At 47.3% G+C, this 24788-nt stretch overlaps 1 protein-coding gene across 1 annotated transcript in view; it reads left to right on the top strand.

Moving 5' to 3' along the window:
• LOC115644505 (alpha-2-macroglobulin-like protein 1) overlaps positions 1–24788 on the top strand; it is a 55683-nt gene that overhangs the window by 22588 nt on the left and 8307 nt on the right. Inside the window, exons 13-29 of the mRNA XM_030548940.1 lie at positions 880–1113; positions 1631–1694; positions 3562–3707; positions 3939–4085; positions 5164–5352; positions 9389–9503; positions 13318–13438; positions 14060–14285; positions 15032–15158; positions 15296–15417; positions 15732–15783; positions 16173–16256; positions 17521–17697; positions 18489–18570; positions 18694–18850; positions 22366–22440; positions 24271–24433. Of these exons, the coding sequence (XP_030404800.1) occupies positions 880–1113; positions 1631–1694; positions 3562–3707; positions 3939–4085; positions 5164–5352; positions 9389–9503; positions 13318–13438; positions 14060–14285; positions 15032–15158; positions 15296–15417; positions 15732–15783; positions 16173–16256; positions 17521–17697; positions 18489–18570; positions 18694–18850; positions 22366–22440; positions 24271–24433 (2281 nt within the window). The remainder of the gene's footprint in view (positions 1–879; positions 1114–1630; positions 1695–3561; positions 3708–3938; positions 4086–5163; positions 5353–9388; positions 9504–13317; positions 13439–14059; positions 14286–15031; positions 15159–15295; positions 15418–15731; positions 15784–16172; positions 16257–17520; positions 17698–18488; positions 18571–18693; positions 18851–22365; positions 22441–24270; positions 24434–24788) is intronic.

The following is a 24788-nucleotide window of genomic DNA, read 5'->3' as shown; positions in this document are numbered from 1 at the left end:
TTTAAAAGGAAGACAGTGATACTGCATTGGCAAATTCCCCATAGAAACAAAGAGTGGAACAAAAGAATAATAAAGGCATCTCATTTATTTCTTCATTTATGTCTTATAATATGCATCCAGATATCCTTCAGTCACACAAGCTGAAAAGTAAAGTTCCACTTTACTGCAGTTCTGTAACCATATGGGAACCAATCCTGTCTGTGTTCTGTGCACATCCAAAATTCCTGCTGAATGACCCGCCCTGGGAGCGAGTAACCAGTGACCCAGGGCTGGGGCAGCTGTGGAGTGCAGGTGGGGGGAGGCAGAACTGGAGCGGCAGGGGGTGGGGGGGGAAGGAGAGCCCAGGGCTGGGGCAGCAAGGGGGTGTGGGAGGGAGCCCAGGGCTGGGGTGGGGGGCAGTTGAACAGGGCATTACTGGGACTTTTGGCACCTGGCAAGGTGGAGAAGGTAGACTGGGATTCTGGGACAAGTACATTAGCTGGATATTTCTGCAGCAAAATAATTAACAATGTTGCCATGTAACTGTTATCTGTAGGTTTCCAAGTTAACACATTATTGCAATGAATGGCCAGTTCATACCTTTCTGGCTGTCTGAAAACTCAAGCAGGCATTACTGACTGCATGTAGTTCAACTTTTTAAAGTTTTATCTGAAATCACAAGTGTTCAAAACAATGTTGAAAAGAAGAAGAAAACTCATATTCTGGAGTTCAAGTCTGCAGCTGGGGCTAGATTCTGCTGTAATTTCTGCCTCTGTGGATTACATGGGGCTCTGGACATATAATTCTGGTGATCGCACTGAGTATTTCCAGCAGGTACCCCATTTGTAGGCTCCTCCATTGGTTAATTCTGACTGCTTGCCATGCATTTTTGCTCTGAAGGGCAGATACTCCATTGTGAACATAACTGAGGAGGGTCTCTACGCCATTTTAGTAGCAGGAGAGGAGGCTTACAACTGGCTGAAACCCTTCTACTCTGAGAGCAACAGCTTCCTAGAGATCCAGCAGGTGGAGGAGGAGCTACCCTGTGACCAGGAACAGGAAGTGCGGGTGGATTATATCCTGGACCGGAATGAGCTGGGCCCTGGGGCAGATCACGTGGATTTCTATTATTTGGTGAGCACCCAGGGCAGTTGGATCACATGATATTTATACAACAATGGCACCTACAGACCCGTGCACGAGGGGTAACTATTCATGGGTCTATAGACCAATTTGTGGGTTCCATTTTACACTTCTCTTTGTAGATGTCTTGGTACCTGGAATGCATGTCTCTGAAATCTCCCCCGACAGCCTCCCAGCCCCACAGCATTTGACAGCCACCCCAGCTAGCTCATCCAGCTAGGAATGTCTTGAGCCTTGGGGGACAGGCTATTTTCCCCTGTTGCCAGTCTGGCCTGACTCTGTGGGTGGTATCAGAAGGCATGGCTGCCTGGGGAGCACCTTGGCAGGCTGGCCTTGGATTTCCTACAGGTCCCATTGTTCAGAGGAAGTCTCTGAGGCAGCTGGGCCCTTGTCCATTCGGAGTTTAAAGATAAAGCACCTCTGAATGTCTCTGCCAGACTCTCCCTGCTCTGCATTTTCTCTCCTCAGAACCCTGGTCCCCTGACAGGCTGTTCTATCTTCTCTGCAGGTTGTCTCAAAAGGCAGGATTGTTCTCAATGGACAGACTCAGGTGCCAGTTGGTCAGGATGAGAGTAAGTGGGAAAACCTAAGATGCACCTGAAATAAACTCCATGGAAATCATCACAATGGATCAGGCTATTGGGATATCTTAGTATGGTAGGCAGGCTCCTGCCATTCCAGGCTATAGACAATCTAGTCCAGTGTCCCACCTCCTGCCTTGGTCTATCTAATCCAGTATCCTCCCCATCACTGGAGGTTTTTAAGAACAGGTTGGACAAACACCTGTCAGGGATGGTCTAGGTTTAGTTGGTCCTGCCTTGATGCAGGGGGATGGACTAAATGACCTTTTGATATCCCTTCCATCTTACATTTGTATGATTTCTTGACTGGCCCAGGGCAGATGCTTCATAGGGAGGCATAAAACGCACACACCACACCTGTTCAATAGTCTTCCATGAGGGAGGAAGGTTTATTGACCCTGAGACAATGAGGGGTAAGTATATCCTGGGGGGTCAATTTTATCCTAGTGAATATCTCTGTTCTTATCCACATGTCACACTGTCTAGTGTGGCTCACAACCATGAGTGCCAACCGCAGGGCAGACTGCCAAAAAGCAGGGCAAACAAACCAAACCGATAATATGTTCTGTGATTCGATTTCACCAAGCTAGGGCTGACCCATGCCAAGCAGCATGGGGATCTCTTGCTTACATTTAGGAATCTTTGCTTCTCTCAATCCAGAGAGCATAAAAAGACGGGTTTCTCCTTGTCAGGGATTTTTATCCCCTTCTTTCCAGAATCCAAGCTGATGAGATGAGTTCATGCACAGGTTTCCTCTTCCTGGAGGAAGTAAGGAATGGAATCAACAAGGTCTCTGTCCTTTGGCTCTACACAATCCCTCATTTGCCTTCAGTGGGCCATTCGGTGTGCAGGACAGGCAGTTTACCTTAATTAGTGCTTCTTTTCCTGTTTGGTGAGTGTGACGGAGTGCGACTCACCACTGCAGTGCCTCCTGCTGGCTGTCTGGTGAATTAGCACTGCACCTTCTGCTGGTAGTGTCTCGCCCACTGTCACCTCTGTTCCTGGACCCATGTCACTCCCAGGACCATGGCGTCCTCTTCATGACACTGCCCTCCAGCTGTGTCATACTCCATGTTCCCCCCCTTCCGGGGGACCTGCAGTCCACTGTCCAACCATTTCCTTCAGTGGCCCCAGCACCCTCCTTGCTCTTGCATCAGGGCCTCAGTCTGCAGATCTGTGAAGCCTGCTAGGAGCTGCCTTTAGCTTCCTGGGTCTCTGCCTACAATACTGCTTTGCCCAGGGTACTTGCTACCTTCCGCCTAAAAGGCAGTCAGTCCTCTTCTCTTTTCAAGCTCTAGGGAGTGACTGACCCAGCTCTGTTCTTCAGCCCTTCTTATACAGGCCTGCCCGTCCCTGATTGGCTACTCTTATAAGCCCTTCTATGATTGGCTATCTCCTGCATGGCGTCCCTAGGGCTGCTTTTAACCCCCTTTCTGCCAATGTGGGGCAGATGCCCCATCATAGTGAGTTACACAATTAGAGAGGTTTACAATGCAAACACTCAATATAACTGTATACCATGGAATACAGAAATTATAAGTAGGATTAATACATGCAGCGTTCTACTAGCATTCCATAAAATCTAAACACGAAGCCCATTCTTATAACACTAGTATCTATTTTAACGATATGAACCCACAGGTAAGCCGGACTAGTTTCCAGCTGTGCATTTGTCAGTGTTCAGTGAGACCCATGGCCTTGGCATGAGTTGGAACTGGTCTGCCAGTGTCACACCAGATGCAGGAACTATGAAATCCTCTGCCTCAATAACATCCAGCAACAGTAAGTTCCACAGGTTTTTTTCTGTTTCACTTGGATCTAAATAACCATTTTCTTCACTTCCTGCTCCTGCATACAGCACTGAAGGGCTCCTTCTCATTGACTCTGCCCATCAGCTCTGAACTTGCACCCTCTGCCACGCTTTTGCTTTACACCATATTCGTTGATGGAGAGGTGGCAGCCGATGTGGATGTGTTCACAGTCAGCAAATGCTTCAAACACAAGGTGAGGGTCCCACAGGAGGAAATGGGATGTGTGGCAGAGGGGTGATCTGGCTGGGATGACATACACTCGACAATCCCTGTGCCCTTCTGTCTGTGTTCCTAGCAGGCTCTCTCTCCCACTCTCCCTCCCTCTCCCAGTCTCTCTCTCCCTCTCTGTCGTTTGTGGCTCATACACTCCCATTGTCTTGTGCCCTTCTTCCATTTGATAAACACATCCTGTCTCCTCCTCTAGGTGGCACTGGACTTCTCGGCGGAGGAGGACCTCCCAGGATCGAAGATCAATCTGCACCTGAAGGCCGACCCTGGCTCCCTGTGCTCTGTCCGCACCGTGGACAAGAGCGTCCTGCTGAAGGATGATAAAGTCATGACACCAGAGAGTGTGAGTAAACCTGCTGTGTCCCAGCCACACCCTGGCCAAACTAACCCTGCAGGAGGTACCAGGCGAGAGAAGCACTCCGATGTATTGGAACAGGGCTGTCACAGAAGGTGGGTGAACCCAACCACCACCAGCTTCTCTGACCCCTTACATTATGCACAGGGCCGGCTCCAGGCACCAGTGGAGGAAGCACGTGCCTGGGGCAGCACATGCTAAGGTGTGGCATTCCGTCCGTTCTTGGGGCGGCACAGTCCGGGTGGCTTTTTTTTTGCTTAGGGCGGCAAAAATGATAGAGCTGTCCCTAATTATGTACTGGTTGCCAGCAAACCTTTACCTCAGTCTGTCCTCTTGCCAGGTAGGTGGCTGATTCCTCCTTGTTCCTGTAATGGCTGCTCCAGGGGCCACCTTTGGAATGAAGGCCATGGGGGCGGAAGGCAGAGAGATGGAAGGGGCAGTTTCACAGGAGCAGTGGGAGCTCCCTCCAGGGAAGGTGTGGTTTGGCAGTAGGTTTGCTGCTGGCCCTCTGCTTGCCCTCCTGGTACCTCCTGCTATTTCACCTATGCCACTTTTCGGTACCCATCTGGGCTAATGGTTCAGTCAGGGTGCTAGAAGCCAGGACTCTTGGGTTCTAGTCCAAGTTCTGCCACTGACTTGCAGGGTGCCCTTGGGTCACTGGACCTCTCTTTGCCTCAGTTTCTCTTTCATCTGGCATGCAGGTTGTGAGACTTAATTCACTGATGTTCATGTGCTTCTGTGAGACCCTTGTGTGAACAGCTTTGGAGACAGGCAAAGTATTATTATAGAATAATAAAACTGTGCTACTTAGGATTTTATTTGGCACTATGCTGCAGACTGTGACTCCTCAAAACTTCATGCTGATAGCAGGGATAGAATTTAGATCTGCTTCAAAAGGTCTTGAGCGAAAGGAGAATCGCCATGAGCTTTTAGCAGTATGGGGCCTATAACGCAAAACTTCAACTGTCCTGCTCCTTGCCGGTAGAGGGCTGTGGTTCACATACACACACTGTCTCTCTCTCTCTGTAACCAGTTCAGTACAGTAACCTCTGTTTTCCCATTCCAGGTGTACAACCTGGGATCTGAAGACTCTTATATGATTGGCGGCCGAGGATTTGTTTATCACTTGGAAGACTTTGAGCCATATCCTTGTCTGCCCCCTGTCCTACCCTTCCTCCCCACTCCCCGAAACAGACGCTCCTTGATGGGAGCTCCCTGGTATCAAAGTGAGGCTGATGTCTATAGTCTGTTTAAGGTGGGTATCTTCTTTGCTCCTGCACCAACTTCTCCTAAGCCTAATATTGATCACTGGTATGGCATATTGTACATACATCGGAGTTTGTAAGGAAAACCAGAATTGTGAGATTTGCTAACAATCCCCTGTGCTTAATTGTTCCCAAGACCAAATTAAGTTTGATGGGGATGTTATAGTTTGGGGGTCCTTGTCTGCATATTCAGTTCCTTACCTTTGCTGTTTTACCACCTCTCAAAGCCAAATACTGTATTTTTAAATTATTGTGGTTATTTCAGTTCTGATTTTGAAATGTGGTATACCAATTGTAAAGCTGAATGAAAATTAAAACAAACGAAACCATTTTAATTCCAGCACCTGTTGATAGTAATATGCATCGTAATGTATGGTGTTAATTTGCGAATTTCCGTATAGCAGTGGTATTCATGTACTTTTTCTGTAAGGCTGGATAAGGCTGTGTCCAAATCTTGGTGATAAAAGGGTGCTCTCTAGGGCCAAAGGGCTCATCAGGTGTTTGCTTTTTAGTGAGCCTGCCACCAGACAGGGATTGCAACCTTCCAAGAGTGGTGTGCCAGATTGTATTTATTAATCACAGAATAAAAGTTTAAGAGTGCTGATAGAAAATATTCCAACAACATATGGCAAACAAATAGCTATACAAATACACTGTTGTGCTATTAAAACAGCATGCTATTAATATGAATTCTGTTGAAACAATGACATTAAAATTAGAAGTTAAACTCTAAAGGAATGAACAGCCATCTAATTTCCCTTTCTCATTGCCTGAATTTTAACTGACGCTCACACCATCTTTTTTTCCTGGAAAAGTACAGTACCACACTCAGTCAAGTTAACCAATGAAAGCACATCAATCACTGATCACTTTATGTTGCATAAGGATCTGATTAAGTGTCTGATTAGAAGTGTACCACTTTAAATCAAAATGTATCAACCCAGTTTAACTCCAGTGTGTTTAAATGTAAATGAAAAGTTTCTGAGCTAAATATATGGCACAACAGTAAACAGAGGGAAAATAAACTGAAGTGCATCTGCCCAGCCCCCATCAATTCAGTCCTCCAGTCCTCATCAGTTCTGCCCTGTAGCCCCCGCATTGACTCAGCCCCCACATCAGTTCTGCCTCTTGCTTTCTCATTTGCCCAGCTCCTATCAGCTGTGCCTCCCCCAGCCTCCCTCTGCTGCTTATGGGGTTCTTCACTCCTGCTATCCCAGGTTGGGTTGTGGGGGCTGAAGCAGGGTCCCCCTCTTACTCTTCCAAATGGTGAGGACAGCTACAGTGGATCACAAACTGAATATGAGTCAATGATTTGAAGCAGTTGTTAAAAAGGCTAATATCATTCTGGGGTGTATTAACAGCAGTGTTGTATGTGTCAAGGCTGATCCCCACTCTGGCACTTCGAGTGCAGAAGGTGGGGGCCCACAAGGATTAAAAAAATTAATACTGGCCACCCCAGGCTTGTATTAAATTCCCAAGGTTAAAGCTTTTCTTTGACCTTGGCTTGGTAAACACTGCCACAACTCAAATGCAAAAAAAAACCCCTCACCCTTGGACCTGTAAGGATCACTTGGGCATTCCTCCCTGTGGGGAACCCTCAAGCCCTTTCACACCCCCTTCTGGGGAATAGCTGAGAAAGAAAACAAAGGAAATTAGGTGTGGCCACCAGCTAATCAAACAACATGCACAAACCTCTTAGGACACCAAAAATCCAATCCTGTTCTTAAAAAAGGTAATTTTTATTCAAAGCAAAAAAGAAAGAAAATACATCTGGAACTTAGGCTGTTGCTAGATTTTAAAAGAGCAATTCCAAAAAATAATCACCCAAAGTAGCTTCTTGGGGGTTCAGCTTAAAGATTACAAGCATACAAAAGCATCTGGGGTTAGCACAGAGGAGTCCATTAGCCATAAGAAATAAATAGAAATAACCCTAGTCGTGTCTTTCTAAACATTCCTCATCTACTTGCACAATTGGAGTTCCAGATAAGTAGTTCCAGGTATGATCTGATGATTTATGATCATACCTGACTTAAAGCTGCTTACAGCATTGCTGCTCTGTGTCTCCGCTCTCCGGAGAACAACCACAGACACAAAGGGAAAGCTTCTTTCCCAATTTTAAAAAGTTCTAGCCTTCCCATTGGCTCTTTTGGTCAGGTGCCCTTTGGACTTTGTTAACCCTTTACAGGTAAAGCAAGCAGAAAACAGCCACCAACAAGGTCTTTATAGCTCAGTGGCTGGCTGAGTGTCTATAAAAGGGAGCTCCTGCACCCCTTCATTTATCACAGTATGTAAGACACAAGAGGCAGTTGTGCCATTCTACTCAGCACTGATGAGACCTCAGCTGGAGTACTGTGTTCGATTCTGGGCACCAAACTTTAGGAAAGATATGGGCAAACTGGAGGGAGCCCAGAGGAGAGCAACAAAAATGATAAAAGGTTTAGAAAGCCTGACCTGTGAGAAAAGGTTGAAAGACTTGGGCATGTTTATTCTAGGGATGAGAAGACTGAGGGAGGAACTGATCACCATCTTTGAATATGTTAGGGGCTGTTACAAAGAAAATGGTGATCAGTTGTTCTCCATGCCCACTTAAGGTAGGAAAAGAAGTAATGGGCTTTCTGCAGCAAGGGAGAAAAACTTCCGAACTGTAAAGATAGTTAAGCACTGGAATAGGCTTCCAAGGGAGGTTGTGCGTTGTGGTATTCCCATCATTGGACTTTTTTTAAGAATGGGTTAGACCAACACCTGTCAGGGATGATCTAGGTTTACTTGGGCCTGCCTCAGCACAGGGTGTTGGACTAGATGACCTTTCGAGGTCCCTTCCAGTCCTATTTTCTATGATTCTATGACTTCTGCAGCCTACACCGCTAGGAGAGGTGAGGTTCTGAAGACGAGGAGAGAATTATGGGAATTATGGTTTCGTTGCAAGCAATTCTCCTCCCAAATTGTGCTATATTTTTCCAGTGAGGTGTGAATGGTCTTTTACAAAGGCAAAATGCCCATTGCAGTAAATGAGTTTTGCAGGTGACTTCAGCAAAAGCAGAATCCCACTCATGACACTAACTTATGTCAAGGGCTTCACAGGACAGTCTAAGCTTTATAATACAGGAAATGCCTCTGGACTACGCTACCCAGAATCCTCGATAGCAAGAAAAAAACAAACAACCCAAGAATAATGATCTTTGGGGGAATTGTAGGGAAATGACCTTTCAAATCAAGGATTTTTTCTCTGTATACAGGGACCCATAATGAATGACTGTGTACCAAATGTCAAGACTCTAACTTGTCAGGAACGTGTATACTCTACAAATGCTTATACCTTACATGAATGGTTATGGCACTTTTCAAAAGGTTATTACATAACTAGAGGAGTTGTGCACTAACTAGCCAGTTTTGTCACGTATAAAAGCGACTGTTACACATAAAGATTGAAATTTATCCCTCTTGAACGGTGTGCATTCAGCACAACATTTCATCCCCTCCTAGGGTCAAATCCTGGAGTCTTTATTCAAACCAATGGGCCACATGCTTAATTAAGACCCTATTCAGATAAGCTGCCAGTAACTTGCATGGGAGCTTTCCATGAGTTAGGACTGAGTAATAAATTGCATAAGAATGCTAGGGTCTGGCCTGGTGTTCCGATACTGCATGGTCCAACTTTTGAACAGATTTGGAACATAGTAAAGTTGGTTTTGTTCATGAATTGTGTTTGAATAGATTTAGTGGAGCTGATTCTGAGCTCATTGTTATCAGGGTAAAACCTGGGTAATTCCATTGATTTAGGTAGAGCTGAACTTGATTTACTCCCATGAGAGAGAAGAATCAGCTCCAATATTTATCACAAATTTGTCTGCATTTTGTCACACATTTTCATGGGCTTGATGGTATGAAATGTGGATTCTATATGAACATACATAATTTTGCCACACTTTGGCTGCCACTGTCTCACTAATTAGAACATGTTGTGATGGCTTTTCTTTCATTGTTCCCCCTTCCCTCCTATTTTTTCATTCTCTCCATTTTCTACAGAATTTGAGAATGAAAATTTTAACCAACACCAAAGTGAAGAAGCCCATTTCCTGTGAACGGCCAACCTTCGAGAGAAGAATCTTGCATGCTAACAGAATCCAGGACAGTGAGAATGGTGAGAACTGAATAATCTTCTGCTGACTCCCTGCCAGAATGTGTCTGACTGAGGGAGGCTAATCCTCACCTGACACTCCCCTTTCTCCCTCTGAAATTGCTGCCATCCTCTCTCCTGTTGCATCTTTTGTTCTATACGCAAAAAACATAAGATGAAGGACCCATGGGGCAAAGAGGGGTCCAGCTAACTAAGTTTATTAACTATGTACAACATGCAAGGCCAGCTACATATACACATTGCTGGTCTGTGTGGGTTCTTGTGGCTCCTGAATCATACAACACAGTGAACACTACCAGAAGTCTAACAAACTCCATCCAACACAAACAAGTGGAACCCATTACAGCTACTCCACAGCACACAGAACACCACCTCTCGGAGAACCATGGCACCAGTACCCACTATGTGAACTCTACCAGAACATCATCAATTTATCAAGACTGCCCTAAACTAGAGCTGAATTACTTGTTCTCCCTAAGGGACTGAACTTCTGCACTATCACAAAACCTGATACCATACTAATGTGGAGAATTAGAAGAATTCTTCTGCCAACTCCACCTCATAGAATTCCTTCATAACAATAATGACACCACTCACAATTACCATGTCCTTTCCGACAACCATCAGAAAAAAATAATCATCTGACTGGACACCACAGAGCAGACAAAACCATACTCTTGATCATGGCATTGATTGCTCCAGGAAAAAAATGACTGTGAAGTACTTAGCAAACATCACATCCACCACAATGTCTCCACCATCAAGAGGACAGCTATACAGTATCAAGAGGACAGCTATACAGTATCTGAAATCTAACCACCAGAAAGTGGCTGAACAGGCAGACAGAGGAAGCCATCATAGTCCTTAACCATGTTGGTTATTAGGGCCCTATCAAATTCGTGGTCCATTTTGGTCAATTTCAGTCACAGGATTTTAAAAATAATAAATTCCATGGTTTCAGATATTTAAATCTGACATTTCATGGTGGTGTAATTCTAGGGGTCCAGACCCAAAAAGGAGTTGGGTCACAAGGTTATTGTGGGAAGGGGTTGCAGTACTGCTACCTTTACCTCTGCACTGCTGCTAGTGGCAATGCTACCTTCAGAGCTGGGCAGCTGGAGAGCGGCAGTTGCCGGCCAAGATCCCAGCTCTGAAGGCAGAGCTGTCACTAGCACAGCGCAGAAGTAAGGGAGGTATGGTCTGGTATTGCCACCCTCACTTCTGTGCTGCTACTGATGGGGTGCCGCCTTCAGAGCTGGATGTCTAGAGAGGCGTGGCTGATGGCTGGACGCTCAGCTCTGAACGTGGTGCCCCACCAGCAGTAGTACAGAAGTAAGGGTGGCAATACTGACGTCCCTCTAAAATAACCTTCTGAGCCCTCCTGCAATTCCTTTTTGGGTCAGGAACTCCAATTTGAGAATTGCTGGTCTCTCCCATGAAATCTGTATAGTATAGGGTAAAAGCACACAAAATACCAGATTTCACTGTGGGAGACCAGATTTAGTGGTCTGTAATGCGTTTTTCATGTCTGTGAATTTGGTGGGGCCCTACTGATTATGTTAACAAGGCCAACCAAGAACTCTCTGACACTATCTACTATTATGAACTCAAAGAAGACCTCACACCACAATTTACCCATGAATTTAAGGGTATCATTAAATCCTTCCCCAGACAACTCCAAGAGAAACTCTACAGACTCATCTCCCCACGAACCTCCTGCAGGGATGTTCTACATGCTTCCAAAGGTACACAAACAAGGGAACTGAGGCAGACCCATTATATGTGGCCACGGCACTCTTACTGATGGAATATTGAGACGCATAGAAACCACCCTCAAACCAGTGAAAAGGCCACCTTCCTCCAGGACATAACCAACGTCTTCCAGAAACTCTGCAACATTAACAACATCCCTCAAAACACCATCCTTGCCACCACGGATGTCACCTCCCTACACATACCAGCATTCCTCACAATGACAGCATAACAGACAACCTCAAATATTTACAGACAGTGGACACTGCTCAGATATCCACCCCAAACACATCTCCAAACTCATCCATTTCATCCTCACCCATTACAATTTTACATCCAACAACAAACATTTTGTCCAAACCGTGCAAACAGCTGTGGGTACTAGAATGGCGCCCCAATATGCCAACTTCCTTGTAAACAACCTTGAAGAATAATTTTTTACAAATGCACTATGATATACCTGAGAAACATTGATGATATTTTCATCCTCTGGACAGGCAACTTAAACTGTCTCATAGATGTCCCCCAAAACTTCAACAACCACCACCTGTCCATTAAACTCCCTCTGAAACATTCCCATACCAGCAGCAACTTCCTGGACACCACGATCAGTTGCAACAATGGAACCCTACAGACAACTATATATTAAAAACCCATGGATCACCACATCTACCTTCATAAATCCAGAAGCCACCCCAAATACACCAAGAAATCTGTTATCTACAGCCACTACTCAGATACCACAGAATATGCTCCAAGGAGAAAGTTCAGGATATACACCTTAGCTTAGCACAATCAAAATCACCTTCACCAAACAAAAACACTCCATCAGAGAAGTAGATTGCATCATGGAATTGGTCAACCAAATACCCCAGGAGAACCTGCATCAATACAGAATTAAAGCTCCCTCTGACTACACAGCACACACCATAATTATCACCTACCATCTCACACTGGAACCCATATGGGCTATCATCAAATTACAACCTATACTCAGTGAGGACTCCATGCTGAAAGAAATCTTTCATGAACCCTCTCTTCTGGCCTTCAAACAACCCTCCAGCTTCTCCAAGCTCATCATCAGAAGCAAACTCCCCAAAGACCAGGACACAACAACTCAAAGCAAAACCAGACCCTGCCAGAACAACAGATGCAACACCTACAGTATTGGTGCACTGCAACAATGATCAATACTCCCCACATCACCTTTCAAGATCCATAGGTCCTACACATACCTATCACAACATATGGTGTACCTCCTCCAGTGCACTAAATGCCCCAATAACAACTATGTGGATGAAACCAGACAATCACTAGGCTCTCGAATGAACTCACACAAGAAAATGATAAAAGACAAAAACACAAAGCGATCACTCCATATCTGACCTCTCACTACTTGTCCTCAAAGGAAACCTGCACAGCACTTTCTGAAGATGAGTCTGGGAGCTTAATTTCATAACTTTGCTAGACAATAAAAATTATAGTCTTATTAAAGACACTGGATTTTTGGCTCATTACAGCAATCTGTAACTCACTAGCCTTCCTTTTTTGTCCTATGACTAGAGGGGTGTTAACAGGCCCTTCACGTTGAATGTTCCCTTAGAATATGTGCTGACTACTCCTGGTAAACTCTCTGTTCAGCCCTATATGTAGCTGTGACATTGAGTACCTTTCCCAGACCTGAAGAAGAGCTCTGTGTAAGCTAGTCTCTCCCCAACAGAAGCTGGTCCAATGAACGATATCACCTCACCCACCTTGTCTCTCTAAATTCTGTAAAGGAATACTCTATTTGCTACACCCTCGACACCCATCCTCAGCCTGCTAGCTCCATGCCAGACTATGTGCTCCTGAGGGCTGATCTCCCACTGGTGCCTTCTTTCTCTCCCTGAAGTCATTGTCCTGGTATCAGACTGTCCAACTGAGGGGTTGATGCTCTCACACACCCCTCTTCTCCGTCAGAACTTGATGGGCTGGGCTGTCTGTGACTGAGGGGCTAATCTCCCCCTGAAACACTAAACACAGTAGCCCGTATATCTTTACTGATCAGCCCCTTTACTCCTGACAGTCATTCCCTTACCTGTTCATCAACCGTCTGATGGTGTGGCACCAAGCCCCGAGAAGGAAGAGAAGACAAAACCACGGACACATTTTCCAGAGACCTGGATCTGGGATCTGGTCCCTGTTGGGTGAGTGACCCCCCTACAGATCCAACTAGGAAGAAAATCACTGGGCATGAAACCCTGTGCCATCTCCAGTGGGTGCTGCGCCTCACTTCACAGTGCCTCATGATGGGATTCAAATACTCCAACAGCATAGGGGCTGAGAAGAGCCTTTGCTAGAAAATCCCTATCTTTGTGATTTGGGCGGTCCCACTGTAGGGAGTGGGACCTTCTGTCTATACCCAGTGGGCCTCTCATGTTTCCCAAGCAATATATCATAGTCACACGTACACAACAGGCACCCAAAATTTGACTGAAACATTTAGTCCCCTCTGTGAGTCTGCAAAATCAGGGAAACAATTCATTTCCTCCCCCCTGCCCAGTCTCTGCTCCCGGTCTTTTATTTGGGGGGTTATGAAAAGAGCTATATGAAATAATTTTCATTAAAGAAACTGGTGCCGTAGAGATGAAAGGTTTTGTATCCAATTGCCCTATCTCCCTGAGTCAGCCAATACCCCAGAGCTGGCACTGGATGGAAACCAGTGCCCTAGAGGTGAGAGGCTCCATGCCCCATTCCCCAGTGCACTGGCCTCCCCAGTCTGGTTTGTGGTGGTGCTGAAGGATCTACTGTCTCTATCCATTCTGCAGTGAGGAGGGGCAGGCATCTCTTCAGGCCACTGCTCCTGACACCATCACAGAGTGGCAAGCCAACATGTTCTGCGTTGCAGATAGTGGCTTTGGACTCTCACAGCCGGCCAAGTTCAGGGTCTTCCGACCCTTCTTTGTGGATGTGACACTGCCATACTCTGTGGTCCGGGAAGAGACCTTCACCCTGAATGCCAACATCTTCAACTACCTGGAGGACTGTATCCAGGTGAGTTCTCTCTACCCCACCTCACCCCACCCACATGCCCTAGCAAGGACATACCCACAGCTCTTGGTCCAGAGACTGAGTACACTAGACTCTGAAGTGCCCCGGTCATGCACATCTGGTTCACACCATGTAGACTGATGCCTCATAGTACCAGAGTTCCTTCTTCCTTGGATAGCTGCCAGGTGCCCACAGTGGCACTGGAACACTTTTTGGAGTGAGGGTGTGGAGCTGCACCCCTCTTATCCCTGTCTGCACTTTCACCACCCTCTAGAGCTGGGGCCAGGAGCAGAGACAGGGATAAGGCAGCCAGGATTCCACATGTAGGGCCAGTGGGCCAGTGGCCGGGACACCATTGCTGAGCAGGACCCTGGGCCAACAGCGAGTCCCAGGCGTGGGGCTGGCGGCTGAGTGGGACCCAGGGCTGAGTGGGCTAAGCAGGACCCAGGACTGGAAGTGAGCCACCAGGCAGTAGCGGGGCCAGCAGACGGGAACCTGGGCAGCAGGGGTGCGGGGCTGGTGGCTGGGACCCTGGGCGGCAGGGGTGCGGGGTTGGTGGTCGGGACCCTGGGCAGCAGGGGTGCGGGGTTGGTGGCCGGGACCCTGGGCAGCAGGGGTGTGAGGCCGGCGGTTCGGATCCCAGGAGCAAAACTTGTGGTGCTGCAGCCCCCCCCCGCACCCCTACTTCCCACACCTATGGGTGCCCAGTACTAACATGCTGCCCCTGCGTTTGTTCCCCTCATGCTCAGGTGCACACCAGCCTGGCAAAGTCTCCAGAGTTCCAGGTGGAGTCTTGCTCAGACTGCCAATACACCAGCTGCCTCTGCGCCAATGAAGCCAAGACCTTCTCCTGGAACGTGACAGCCACCAAACTGGGTAAGGCAGTTGAGAGGGCAGTGGGGGCAGGCGGAAATTTGAATGTCTATCTGTCTGCCCATATATTTCTTTTGCCCCCTCCCCTTTGCCAGTTTTGGCTCTGAGCCCTCAGTGATGCTCTCCTGTCGCCTCCCCAGGCAAGGTGAATGTCACCGTGAGCGCTGAGGCACAGGAGTCACATGATCTGTGCAGCAATGTGATTGCCGTGACGCCCCCACAGGGACGTACCGACACGGTGGTACGATCCCTGCTTGTCAAGGTCAGTCAGACTTGAAAGGCAACAGGAGGGTCCAGCCCTGGGATAGCAGGGTCAGAGAGGGAAGTGGAGCTGCAGGGGGACATCAGCCCCTCAAGCACAGATAGACCAGCACCAGGACAGCAGGGCCAGGTGGTGGGGCGAGATTCGTTCTCCTTGGGCACAGATACAGTGGCACTCAGGCAGTGGGGTTACGGAAGGGAAATGAGATATCAAGGGGTGAGTAGCCCCCTTCAGGCACAGACAGGCTGGCACTGGGACAGCGGTTTGCCTTTCTGTCATCTCCTTTCAGACTCACACTCCTTTTCCTTCCATAGCCTGGTGGTGTCCTCGAAGAGAAGACTCACAATGTCTTCCTGTGTGCTACAGGTATGGATAAACTAGTCCCCTGATTGCTTTGGCTTGTAATGGAGGCTTCTATGTTATTTCTGGGCCGCAAATAGTGGAGGCAACTTTTCAGAAAGTAAGCACCACGAGCACCAGTCCCTTCCGAGAGACAGGCGCTGTCAGGCATGAGTACCATGCCCATGCCGCAGTTACACTCCATGCTGATTCCGTGCTGTGAGGAGCAGCTCCCCAAGGTGAGAAGTGCATGCTGTTTATATGTGCAGGGCATGTTGCCAGGACCTTCACTTTCTTATTTGGGGTCTTCCTTCTTCACACTCTCTGAGTGGTGCCTCCTCCTGCTGCCTTGGGCCCATGATTCCCACTTTCCCCAATCTCCCACATTATTAATTCTTGGGTTTTGTCTCTCTCAGAGAATCCAGTTACTGATGAAGTTTCCCTGAAGCTGCCAGAAGGAGTCTTGGAAGGATCAGGCCGAGCCACTGTCTCTGTCATTGGTGAAGACCCATTCCCTATTCCCTCGGGGAAGATACCATGCAGCACCTGGCACTAATGCTGCACCAACACTAGTCCTCCATCAGACATGGCTGAAACTTATAGCTCCTGAAAGCTATATAAAAAACCAGAATCCTTTTCTGGAGCCACTGCCCTCCCGGAAGAACTATCCAGAACGAAAAGGACCCCAAACAGTTAGACTGGGAAAGGCAGACTTTTGGGGAGACCATGCCACAGATCTCAACATTAGGAAAGATTTCTTGAAACTGAGGCTGAGAATTCCACCCTTTGCTCAAATTTCATCCCAGTTTCAGTCTCTGGCAATCTCTGCCACAAATAAATCCTCTCTCTCCTCGGCATTGCCACTCTGCAGATAACTGTAGAGGGTTTTCATCTCCCCACTCCCCTGAGTTATTGCTTAGCCAAAGGAAACAGACTTAGTTATATTAGTATCTCCTTATACATAATCCCTCAAACCCCGTAATCAGTGTATTTCTTTCTCCGGGGGCTGCTCTAATGTGGGTTCATGAGTTCCACTGCACCCACAGAAATTATGAAAACCAGGGTGGGAAAAAAAGCAAACATACACTTCTCCTGGCCTGGTCTGGAGTAGGGGTCCTGGAGTGTGGTGTGGTTTTGAGAGCCACACTCACCCGGCAGTGGTAGCTCCTGTCCCACTAAGCTTGGCCCACTCCCAGGTCACGACGGCCTGAGCAGAGAGCTGGGCAAAGCCCCACGGAACAGGAGTTGCTGCTGTGAGAGGCGTGCAGAGCTGACTCATGCTCCAGCCCTGCTCCCTCCAGGGGCTTTCCCTCTGCACCAGGCTGGGATTAGGATTGGGGTGCCAGGGTGGCATATGCTGCTGCAGGTGCTCAGTGCCCCACAGCAGTTTAGTATAGTGCATCCCCTGAATCAGGAGGCTACATCCACCCCTGCTTTTCACTGAATTCCCTGCAGAGTATTGATGTATTACTAGTGCTGTGGGCTCAGATCCTCGAAGGTATTTAGGCCCCTAACTTGCTTCAAAATCAGTGGAAGTTGGGAGAACCAAATACCTCTGAGGACCTAGGCAGTGGTGTCCAGAGCTAAACTCAGTATATCAGGGAAGAGCCACACCAGGTCCATAGAGAGAGTGATTATCAACTCTCTGTTCCGTGATGTGATGTCAGGGCATATCCAAATTCCCTTCATGATTTAGAAGCGTTAGGACCAACACTGGATGATAGAGCTGATCTCATGTGTTTTCTCTCCATCCTTAACCTCCAGGGGATATCATGGGCGCAGCCATACAGAACTTACACCAGCTACTTCATTTGCCCTTTGGCTGCGGTGAACAGAACATGGTCTTGTTTGCTCCAAACATCTTTGTACTCCAATACTTGGAGAAGACAAAACAGGATACCCCAGAGATCAGAAACAAGGCACTGGAATTCATGAAGACCGGTAAGCAGTGCCCTTCTCTCTCCTCCTCTGGTATAAGGAAGATGCTCTACATCTTGGCTGAGGGGCATTGGCAGAGCTGTGTGGGGAGCCCAGGACTGGAATAGCACAGAGCTGCAAGGCAGGATTAAGGGGCATTGGGAGAACTGTGGCGATCTGTTCCATAACAAGATGCCACAAGAAATAAGCCTCATGGAAGGAAAGACCATACTTTTTAACAAACAGCACTTACACTGAATGATAACTCCTCTATAGTTAAAATTAAGATCAGCTTTCTGCTTAAAACTTGACTGTTCTAAGTGCTCTAAAATGCATGCAGTTAGGCAGATTGCCTTGAAAACTGGTGTACTTCATGGGGATTTGGTGTAAGGTCAGTGATCCAAATTTGGGGCCATTTGATGAAGGGGTTCCTGAGATACAGCTACCAGAGTAAAACCAGCTCTTCTGAAAATTCACATGTTCTGGCAACATTTTTTTGCTCACAGCTAGAGCTCAAACCAGGGCTTAGATCGCTGCACCAGGGTCTCCCACACGAGAGGGTTATCCCAGCAGTGCATGGTACCTACCAGCCCTTTGGGGTAAATCAGATTTAAATGCGTTTTGAACAAGAATTTGCTTCTCCAGTGGATGTGCTAAGGCTCCGGCACCTGTTCAAGCTGCCAGGATCTGATAGGGAACGAGATGCTCTCTGTAGGTGTGGGGCAATCCTGTGGAATTCACCTCCTGGCTATAATTCAGGGGGTGCTGCAAGTCCTCAGGATTGAGAGACCATCAAATTCCTCCTGTTTCCCCAGGTTACCAGCGCCAGCTGCTCTACAAACATGACAACGGCTCCTACAGTGCCTTTGGGAAGCATGATGCCGAAGGCAACACCTGGTGAGTGAGCAAAACTGGGGCCATCCAGCCATGCCTATGGCCAGGAGTATGAATGGTCTGAGCCTTCCTGCTTCTGAGGCCAATAGATACAAAGATCCTTTCTCCTCTGCTCTCTGTTTGCAGGCTGACGGCTTTTGTGGCCCGGTCCTTTGGCCAGGCCAGCTCCTACCTGTACATCAATGAGCAGCACATACAGGATGCTGTCCGCTGGCTGGGACAGAACCAGCTGCCCAACGGCTGCTTCCAGAGTGTGGGGAAGCTCTTCAACAATGCCCTGAAGGTATGGACAGTGAAGGAGTGGGAGAAACCCTAGTAGTGAGGAGGAGAGCTGGGTGCCCGACAGCTCACACAGAACAGCTCTCTGCTCCCACTCACCACAGGGAAGCACTCTCCCACCACACTGCTAGCTAGAATGAACTGTAATTGAAACTAGTGTCTTATAACATCAGTATCCTCTCTCTTACTGATTTGATCTCCTCTGGATCGCCTCAAGGGATTGCCTCTGAATCTGAAAAGTGACTATCAGAACAGCACCCTGGGATGCCATGTTCATTGTCTCTGGGAGAATCCACATCAAATGGGCTCTCTTTACAAAATGCAGATACTTTTTCCTAACTAATGCCCCAGAAAGCCCACTCTAGGCTCAAAGAGTCAGTTTGGGCTCTTTTCTTCTCTCACATCATCACCTGCCATAAAGGTTCTGCAGAGCACATTACATTCTCATTGATACCTGTGCAAGCCCTTTTCATTAAGTTTGCATGGCTGTAAATGATAGAGACTCAGAAAACCATTCTGCTGATGACACACAGGCAGGAATAGAGCCCAGCTCTCTCTCTGGGCTATGCTAGCTCTGTAGGGCTAGCGGAAGAAGGCATCAAAACCAGCAGTTCTGACTGAGGACACGCAGAAAGCTGGTCAAAGAAAGGGCCATTTTTATATAGTCACTTTTCAGAATAGAACAGCACTTGTAGTAAAACAACTGATTGCAGATTGGTGGAGGGAAGCAGCAAATAAGCCTTGTGCAAAGTGAGACCTCCCTGAGGCTGTATTTCCTGAGCCATAAACCTGGGTTTTACTCTCCATTACTCCCGGGTGAGTGTGGAGCGCTGCTCTGATGTTAGTGGAGTGAGTTACTGCAGATTTGTGCCAGTCTCAGTGATCGGAGAATCTAGCCCTTGCTGTGCGCAGCTTGTAACAAAAGATAGAAAGTCTTTTCTAATCAGCTAGAGTTCCCTGAGTCTGTCAGAGAAAAGGCCCAGCTCAGGCTCCAAGCCAGCTTTCTATCAATGAGATGGGGAGCTCCACTCTCCCTCTCCCTCTCTGAGTACTGTGGAGCTGTCACATTCCCTGGCTCTCCTCTGAATGCCAGATTGGCCCTGCAGGCTCAGCCCTGCCTTGTTCCTTTACCCTTGGAGAGACCTGAGCGAGAAGTTCCCTGTCTGCTGTCTGGTAGTTCAGGTAGGGTGGCTGCACCCAGCCACAAAGAGATATAAATCTCCAATCTCCTTTCTCCATACGTCCCCAAGAGGAAGCAGAAACTCCTGTAAAGCATAGATTGCTGTGACGCTTCCTGGAGTATACAGAGTTGTGAAGCATCTCCCTACTAACTTCCCTTAGCATGAGGAAGCCTTGTCTGTGCCTGCCATGGGTCAGCTCCCAACTCCACTAGCAACACAAGAATTCCCCTTTAGACTTCGCAAGGTTCACTGTCACTCTGCAGGTTAGCGTTAGGCACACAACAGCCCACCGAGCATCCCCCTGGAGTGTTCAGCCCCTGGTCCACTGGGCACACAGAATTCACAGATACATTACTTCCAAAGAAGCTGTATGCCCCAGCTTACCAGTTCCACCTCAGATCTCCGCTCCACTTAACACACAGCACTTAGATATGTTTACAGTGAAAACGAGGGAAAGTTTATTTAATGAAGAGAAAAGACTGGCTTGACAGCAAGCAAGAGTACTGGAAACACAAGGTTATATCTAAAATACAATCATAACACTCATTTGAGAATCTAGGCTTGACTAACAACTCTTACAGAGCAGTGCTCAACCCCAAAGTCCTTCCAGCATTTTTCAGCCAGGCTTGGCTGGGATCTTCCATTCATGAGACAAGTCATGCTACCGGTTTGCCTCCTAGGTGAAAGATGCCAGGTATACCTCTGCACCCCCAGTTATCCTCAAGGAATTCATTGCCTTTACTGATGAACATGATGCTCCCCACCCCCCCAAACTGGTTGTTTTTTCCTGTATGTTCCTTTCTTGTTGATTGCACAATCTATTGATTAGCATTTGGCTCAGTCTGTAGATTTGCCTCAACTGTGAAGCGGACAATACATTCTATACATATATTTTGACAGAGAGATAAGCGTCCTTTACCTCCTGCCTAACAGGAACCTGTCTATTACTTTCTGCTGACCAGCCCTGAGTCACAGACTTTAAAAACATAATTTTCAGTGTACATACACATAACTCCTTAAGTATTATCCATCCATACATTTTATAACGATTATGTCAACCAGTGGGTTACTGACTTTCAGAAGAGCATGCACCCCCTTATCTGCACAGTGAGACAAGTCATGCTGTTCACTGTGAGAAAGATGACCACTGGTTTGCTGGCTTTCAGCAGGAACCTTACATATTACCATTGTTGAACTATTGGGTAGATGTCAGACCCAGGGGATCCCTGTAACTCTTATGCACCCCTTATGCCCTCTGCCAGTTGGCACCAAGGGGTCCTTGGGTCACCTAGGCTCAATTCACCTGGGATGACATCTCTGAGCTGGAGGTCAATGAGGAAGGACTGGTGACTGAGGCTAAAGTATCTGTTTTTGCCTCCCCTGCTAGTCACCTCTTCATCCTCTCACCCACATGAATAGTGCTTCAAGCTACAAGGGCATCTTTAGCTCAAGTACTGGCCACTTCTGTATCATGAGGACAGCAGAAGGCTCACCCCCAGTAGAAATACATATAGATGCCATTAGAAAACTTCCACTGGTCTCTGCTGGGATCTTCTGGTTTCTTCTGGAGGACCAGTAGTCCAAGAAACATCCATGGCTCGATTCTGAAACTTAGTTTACCAAATGGAACAAATAAGAACTGGATGGAGATTTTTCACTAGAATTTTGACTTAGGAGATATCCTGTGATAAGGCCAAATAGTCCTGATCAGCCAGGCTCTACCAGGAGTTATGGTTACACCCTGCCCTGGACTGTCAGTAGTAAGGAAGTCAGGCCAACTCCTTCAAGCCCCTCAACAGAGCTCTGGCTTCTTCTTTACTCATCCTAGGTGGCATAGACAGCCCCAGGCACATATAAAGGAGGAAATTCTTTCAGATCTGCTTCCCAGGAGAGGGAGTTGAGGAGGCTCAGGTAGAGGGAGAAAAAAGGTTTAAGGCTCAGCTGTATTGTTTATAAGCCTAGCAAATCTCCAAGCTGCAATGGATGGAGCGTTGTGTGAATCTTTGGAGCCAAATCCTTTCTGGGATCCCATAAACCAAGAGAATCCAAAGGGCTCATGATCTGGGGAGATCAGAACCTGGTATTGAGACAGGGTCTCTGCACCTCCTCTCATTAACCTCTCTGGCTAAAGATTTCTCTAACCCAATTTGCAAAGCATGAAAATTTGGCCACAGTGCAAGTTGCTTCTCACTGCTCCCTCTGTGTCAGCATTAATCTGACAAAGGGATGTCTCTTACTGAGGGATGTCTGGAAGCAGTTTCCACATGGTAAGGAAGTAATGCATGCCCCCTCTGCTCTCGTTTCATCTCTTTTGCCTGCTTCTTTGTGCACCCCACAGGGTGGCGTGGACGATGAGATCTCGCTGACGGCTTACATCACTGCCGCGCTGCTGGAACTCCACCTGGAGAAGAATGTGAGTAGCTCCTGAACGTTCACAGGGGTTGGGGGAACCCTCCACCCATCCTCCTTCCAGAACCGTAGGATACAGGGAATGGTGGATCCAAGTCAGGGAAATCCACTGCCACTTCATTTCTGCTTTGTACGTCATGGAGAAGGCAAAGGGCTGCTGATTCAGAAGTGAAGAGCATCTCTTTGAGGAAGAATCTGTCAATCCCCTGCTGGGTGGATGTTGTGCGAAATTCAAAGTCCCAGATTCTTATTTCCTCCCAAAGCTGCTGACTGTCACCATGGGACTGGAGGACCAAGATAATTTGATCTTCTTTTGCCTGGGTCACTTGACTGAAATATCGGGTTATAGTGATAACACATTGTACAGCCCAAACCATGTTCCACCTATGAATCAAGCCTCAGAATCCTCCACTGAGGCAGGCAAGTACAATCTGCTTTTTATAGATGGGAAACTGGCACAGAGAGAAATCATGTGACTTGCCCAAGATTGTACAACAAGTCAGTGGCAGAGTCAGGAAATGAACCCAGTGGCCTTATCTCACAGTCCTGTGCTTGAGCCATAAGAAATCCCCCATCCCTAATAAACAGCAGGGTTCTACCTGGAAACCAGGCTCTGTGTGTGAAAGTCAAACTTCCTTGGGAAAAAACATAACATACAAATAGTTTCCACCTACCCAATGCAAGATGCAATATCTGATCCATGCTTCCTAGGGAAATAACTTAATTAAATATGGGAACTGCTAGTATCCTAACATACTTATTCAGTTTGTTTTGCTATTAGGAGACTGGAATTAATAGGCTGTGGGCGAGACTGTCAGCACTGGCCTTCATTCTTGCACCTGTAAATTGTGATGTAAATAATCAGAGGTATAGTTTTGCACCTACAGTTACGTGGGGGCGCATGTTCGGCTATCATTTAAACATTTAGCTACTGGTTTCATGGGTGCTATCAGGTGCTTAGATACCCAACTGGCTTCAAGTGTGCCTGCAAAGCTGCAGATACAAAACCAGAAACTCAGTTAATGCTGACTTGAAAATCTGGCCCTGGGACTCAATATTAAAGAGCCAAGCAGCAGAACTTCCAAACCTGGGTGCTGAACGTTAGGGTCCTTAATAAAAAAAGGCTCAGTTTTCCATGCTGCAGTACTCCCACCACTCCCATTGACTTCAAAGGGAACAGGGAGTGCTCAATGCCTCTGAAAATCAGGTAACTTCTATTTAGGAGCCTCATCTTAGACATGCAGGTTTGAAAATATTTTTCCAGGAATATTACTGGGTACATCCACCTGACATGAATGCTGTACAGAAGTGACCACACATGGCCGGAGTCCTGTCCCAGGTTACAATGCTTCTCATGGAAAATCCAGGATGATTCTTTGTCCGCTGTGCCTCTGGGTATGTCTAGTCTACATGGAGCTGGGGGTGTGATTCCCAACTCAAGCAGACATACCTGGCTGGCTCTGATCAAGCTAGTGTGCTAAAAATAGAAGTGTTGCCATGGTGACAGGGCAGCACTTTGCATATGCTTCACATGTGATCCTGTTTGAAACCCAAGATACAGACTTGGACACCACTTATGCCTCTGTGGCTACACTGCTATTTTTGGTGTGCTCACTCAGTGAGAGCTAGTAAGAGTATATCTACCCAAATAGGAAATTACACCTCCAACTCCAACAGAGATATACTCTACTTCGGTTGTTTCCAAGCTCTACTTGGGGCCATGAGGGGAGATCCTTCCAGGACATGTTCCTTGGATGTATTAGAATGACTGGGGGATTGAGAACCGTTCCTGGAAGCTATATGTGGCCTAACCATCTTCATGTTCCTTTCTAAGGGCACCATGGTGGATGATGCTTTACTTTGCCTCAAGAAGGCATCACACGATGTGAACAGCACCTACGCCCAAGCCTTGATGGCTTATGTCTTCACACTGGCCAAGGACATGGAGACAAGGCAACAGCTCCTGGAGCTGCTAGACCAACAGGCTGACCAACTTGGTATGGTGGCTTCTTTTAGTAGCTACTTGTTCCCAAAGGAAATTACTCTGGCTGTTGGTGACACCTGATCCTGACAAGTTCTGAGCACTGCCAACTTCCTGGGATGTCCATGGGCCAAATCCTGAGGTCCTTATTCAGTTTGTTTTGCTATTAGTCGGGCATCCCCCTGCCCACTGAAGTGAAGTCAGTAGGAGATCTGCCTGAGTATGAACTAAAAGCTGGAGAATTTGTTAGACTTCTGTGTTCCTGATTAGGTGCTTCTGAGAATCCCACCCAGTAAGAACTGAACAAAGACCTCAGGATGTGGCACACTGTAAATTTACACCATATAGTTAATGAGCGACGGGTTCATTCA

Source organism: Gopherus evgoodei, chromosome 1 (genome assembly GCF_007399415.2).
Source record: "Gopherus evgoodei ecotype Sinaloan lineage chromosome 1, rGopEvg1_v1.p, whole genome shotgun sequence".
Taxonomy (NCBI): Eukaryota; Metazoa; Chordata; order Testudines; family Testudinidae; genus Gopherus; species Gopherus evgoodei.
Note: the sequence above shows the minus strand (reverse complement) of the source record. Positions and strands in the feature narration are given on the sequence as shown.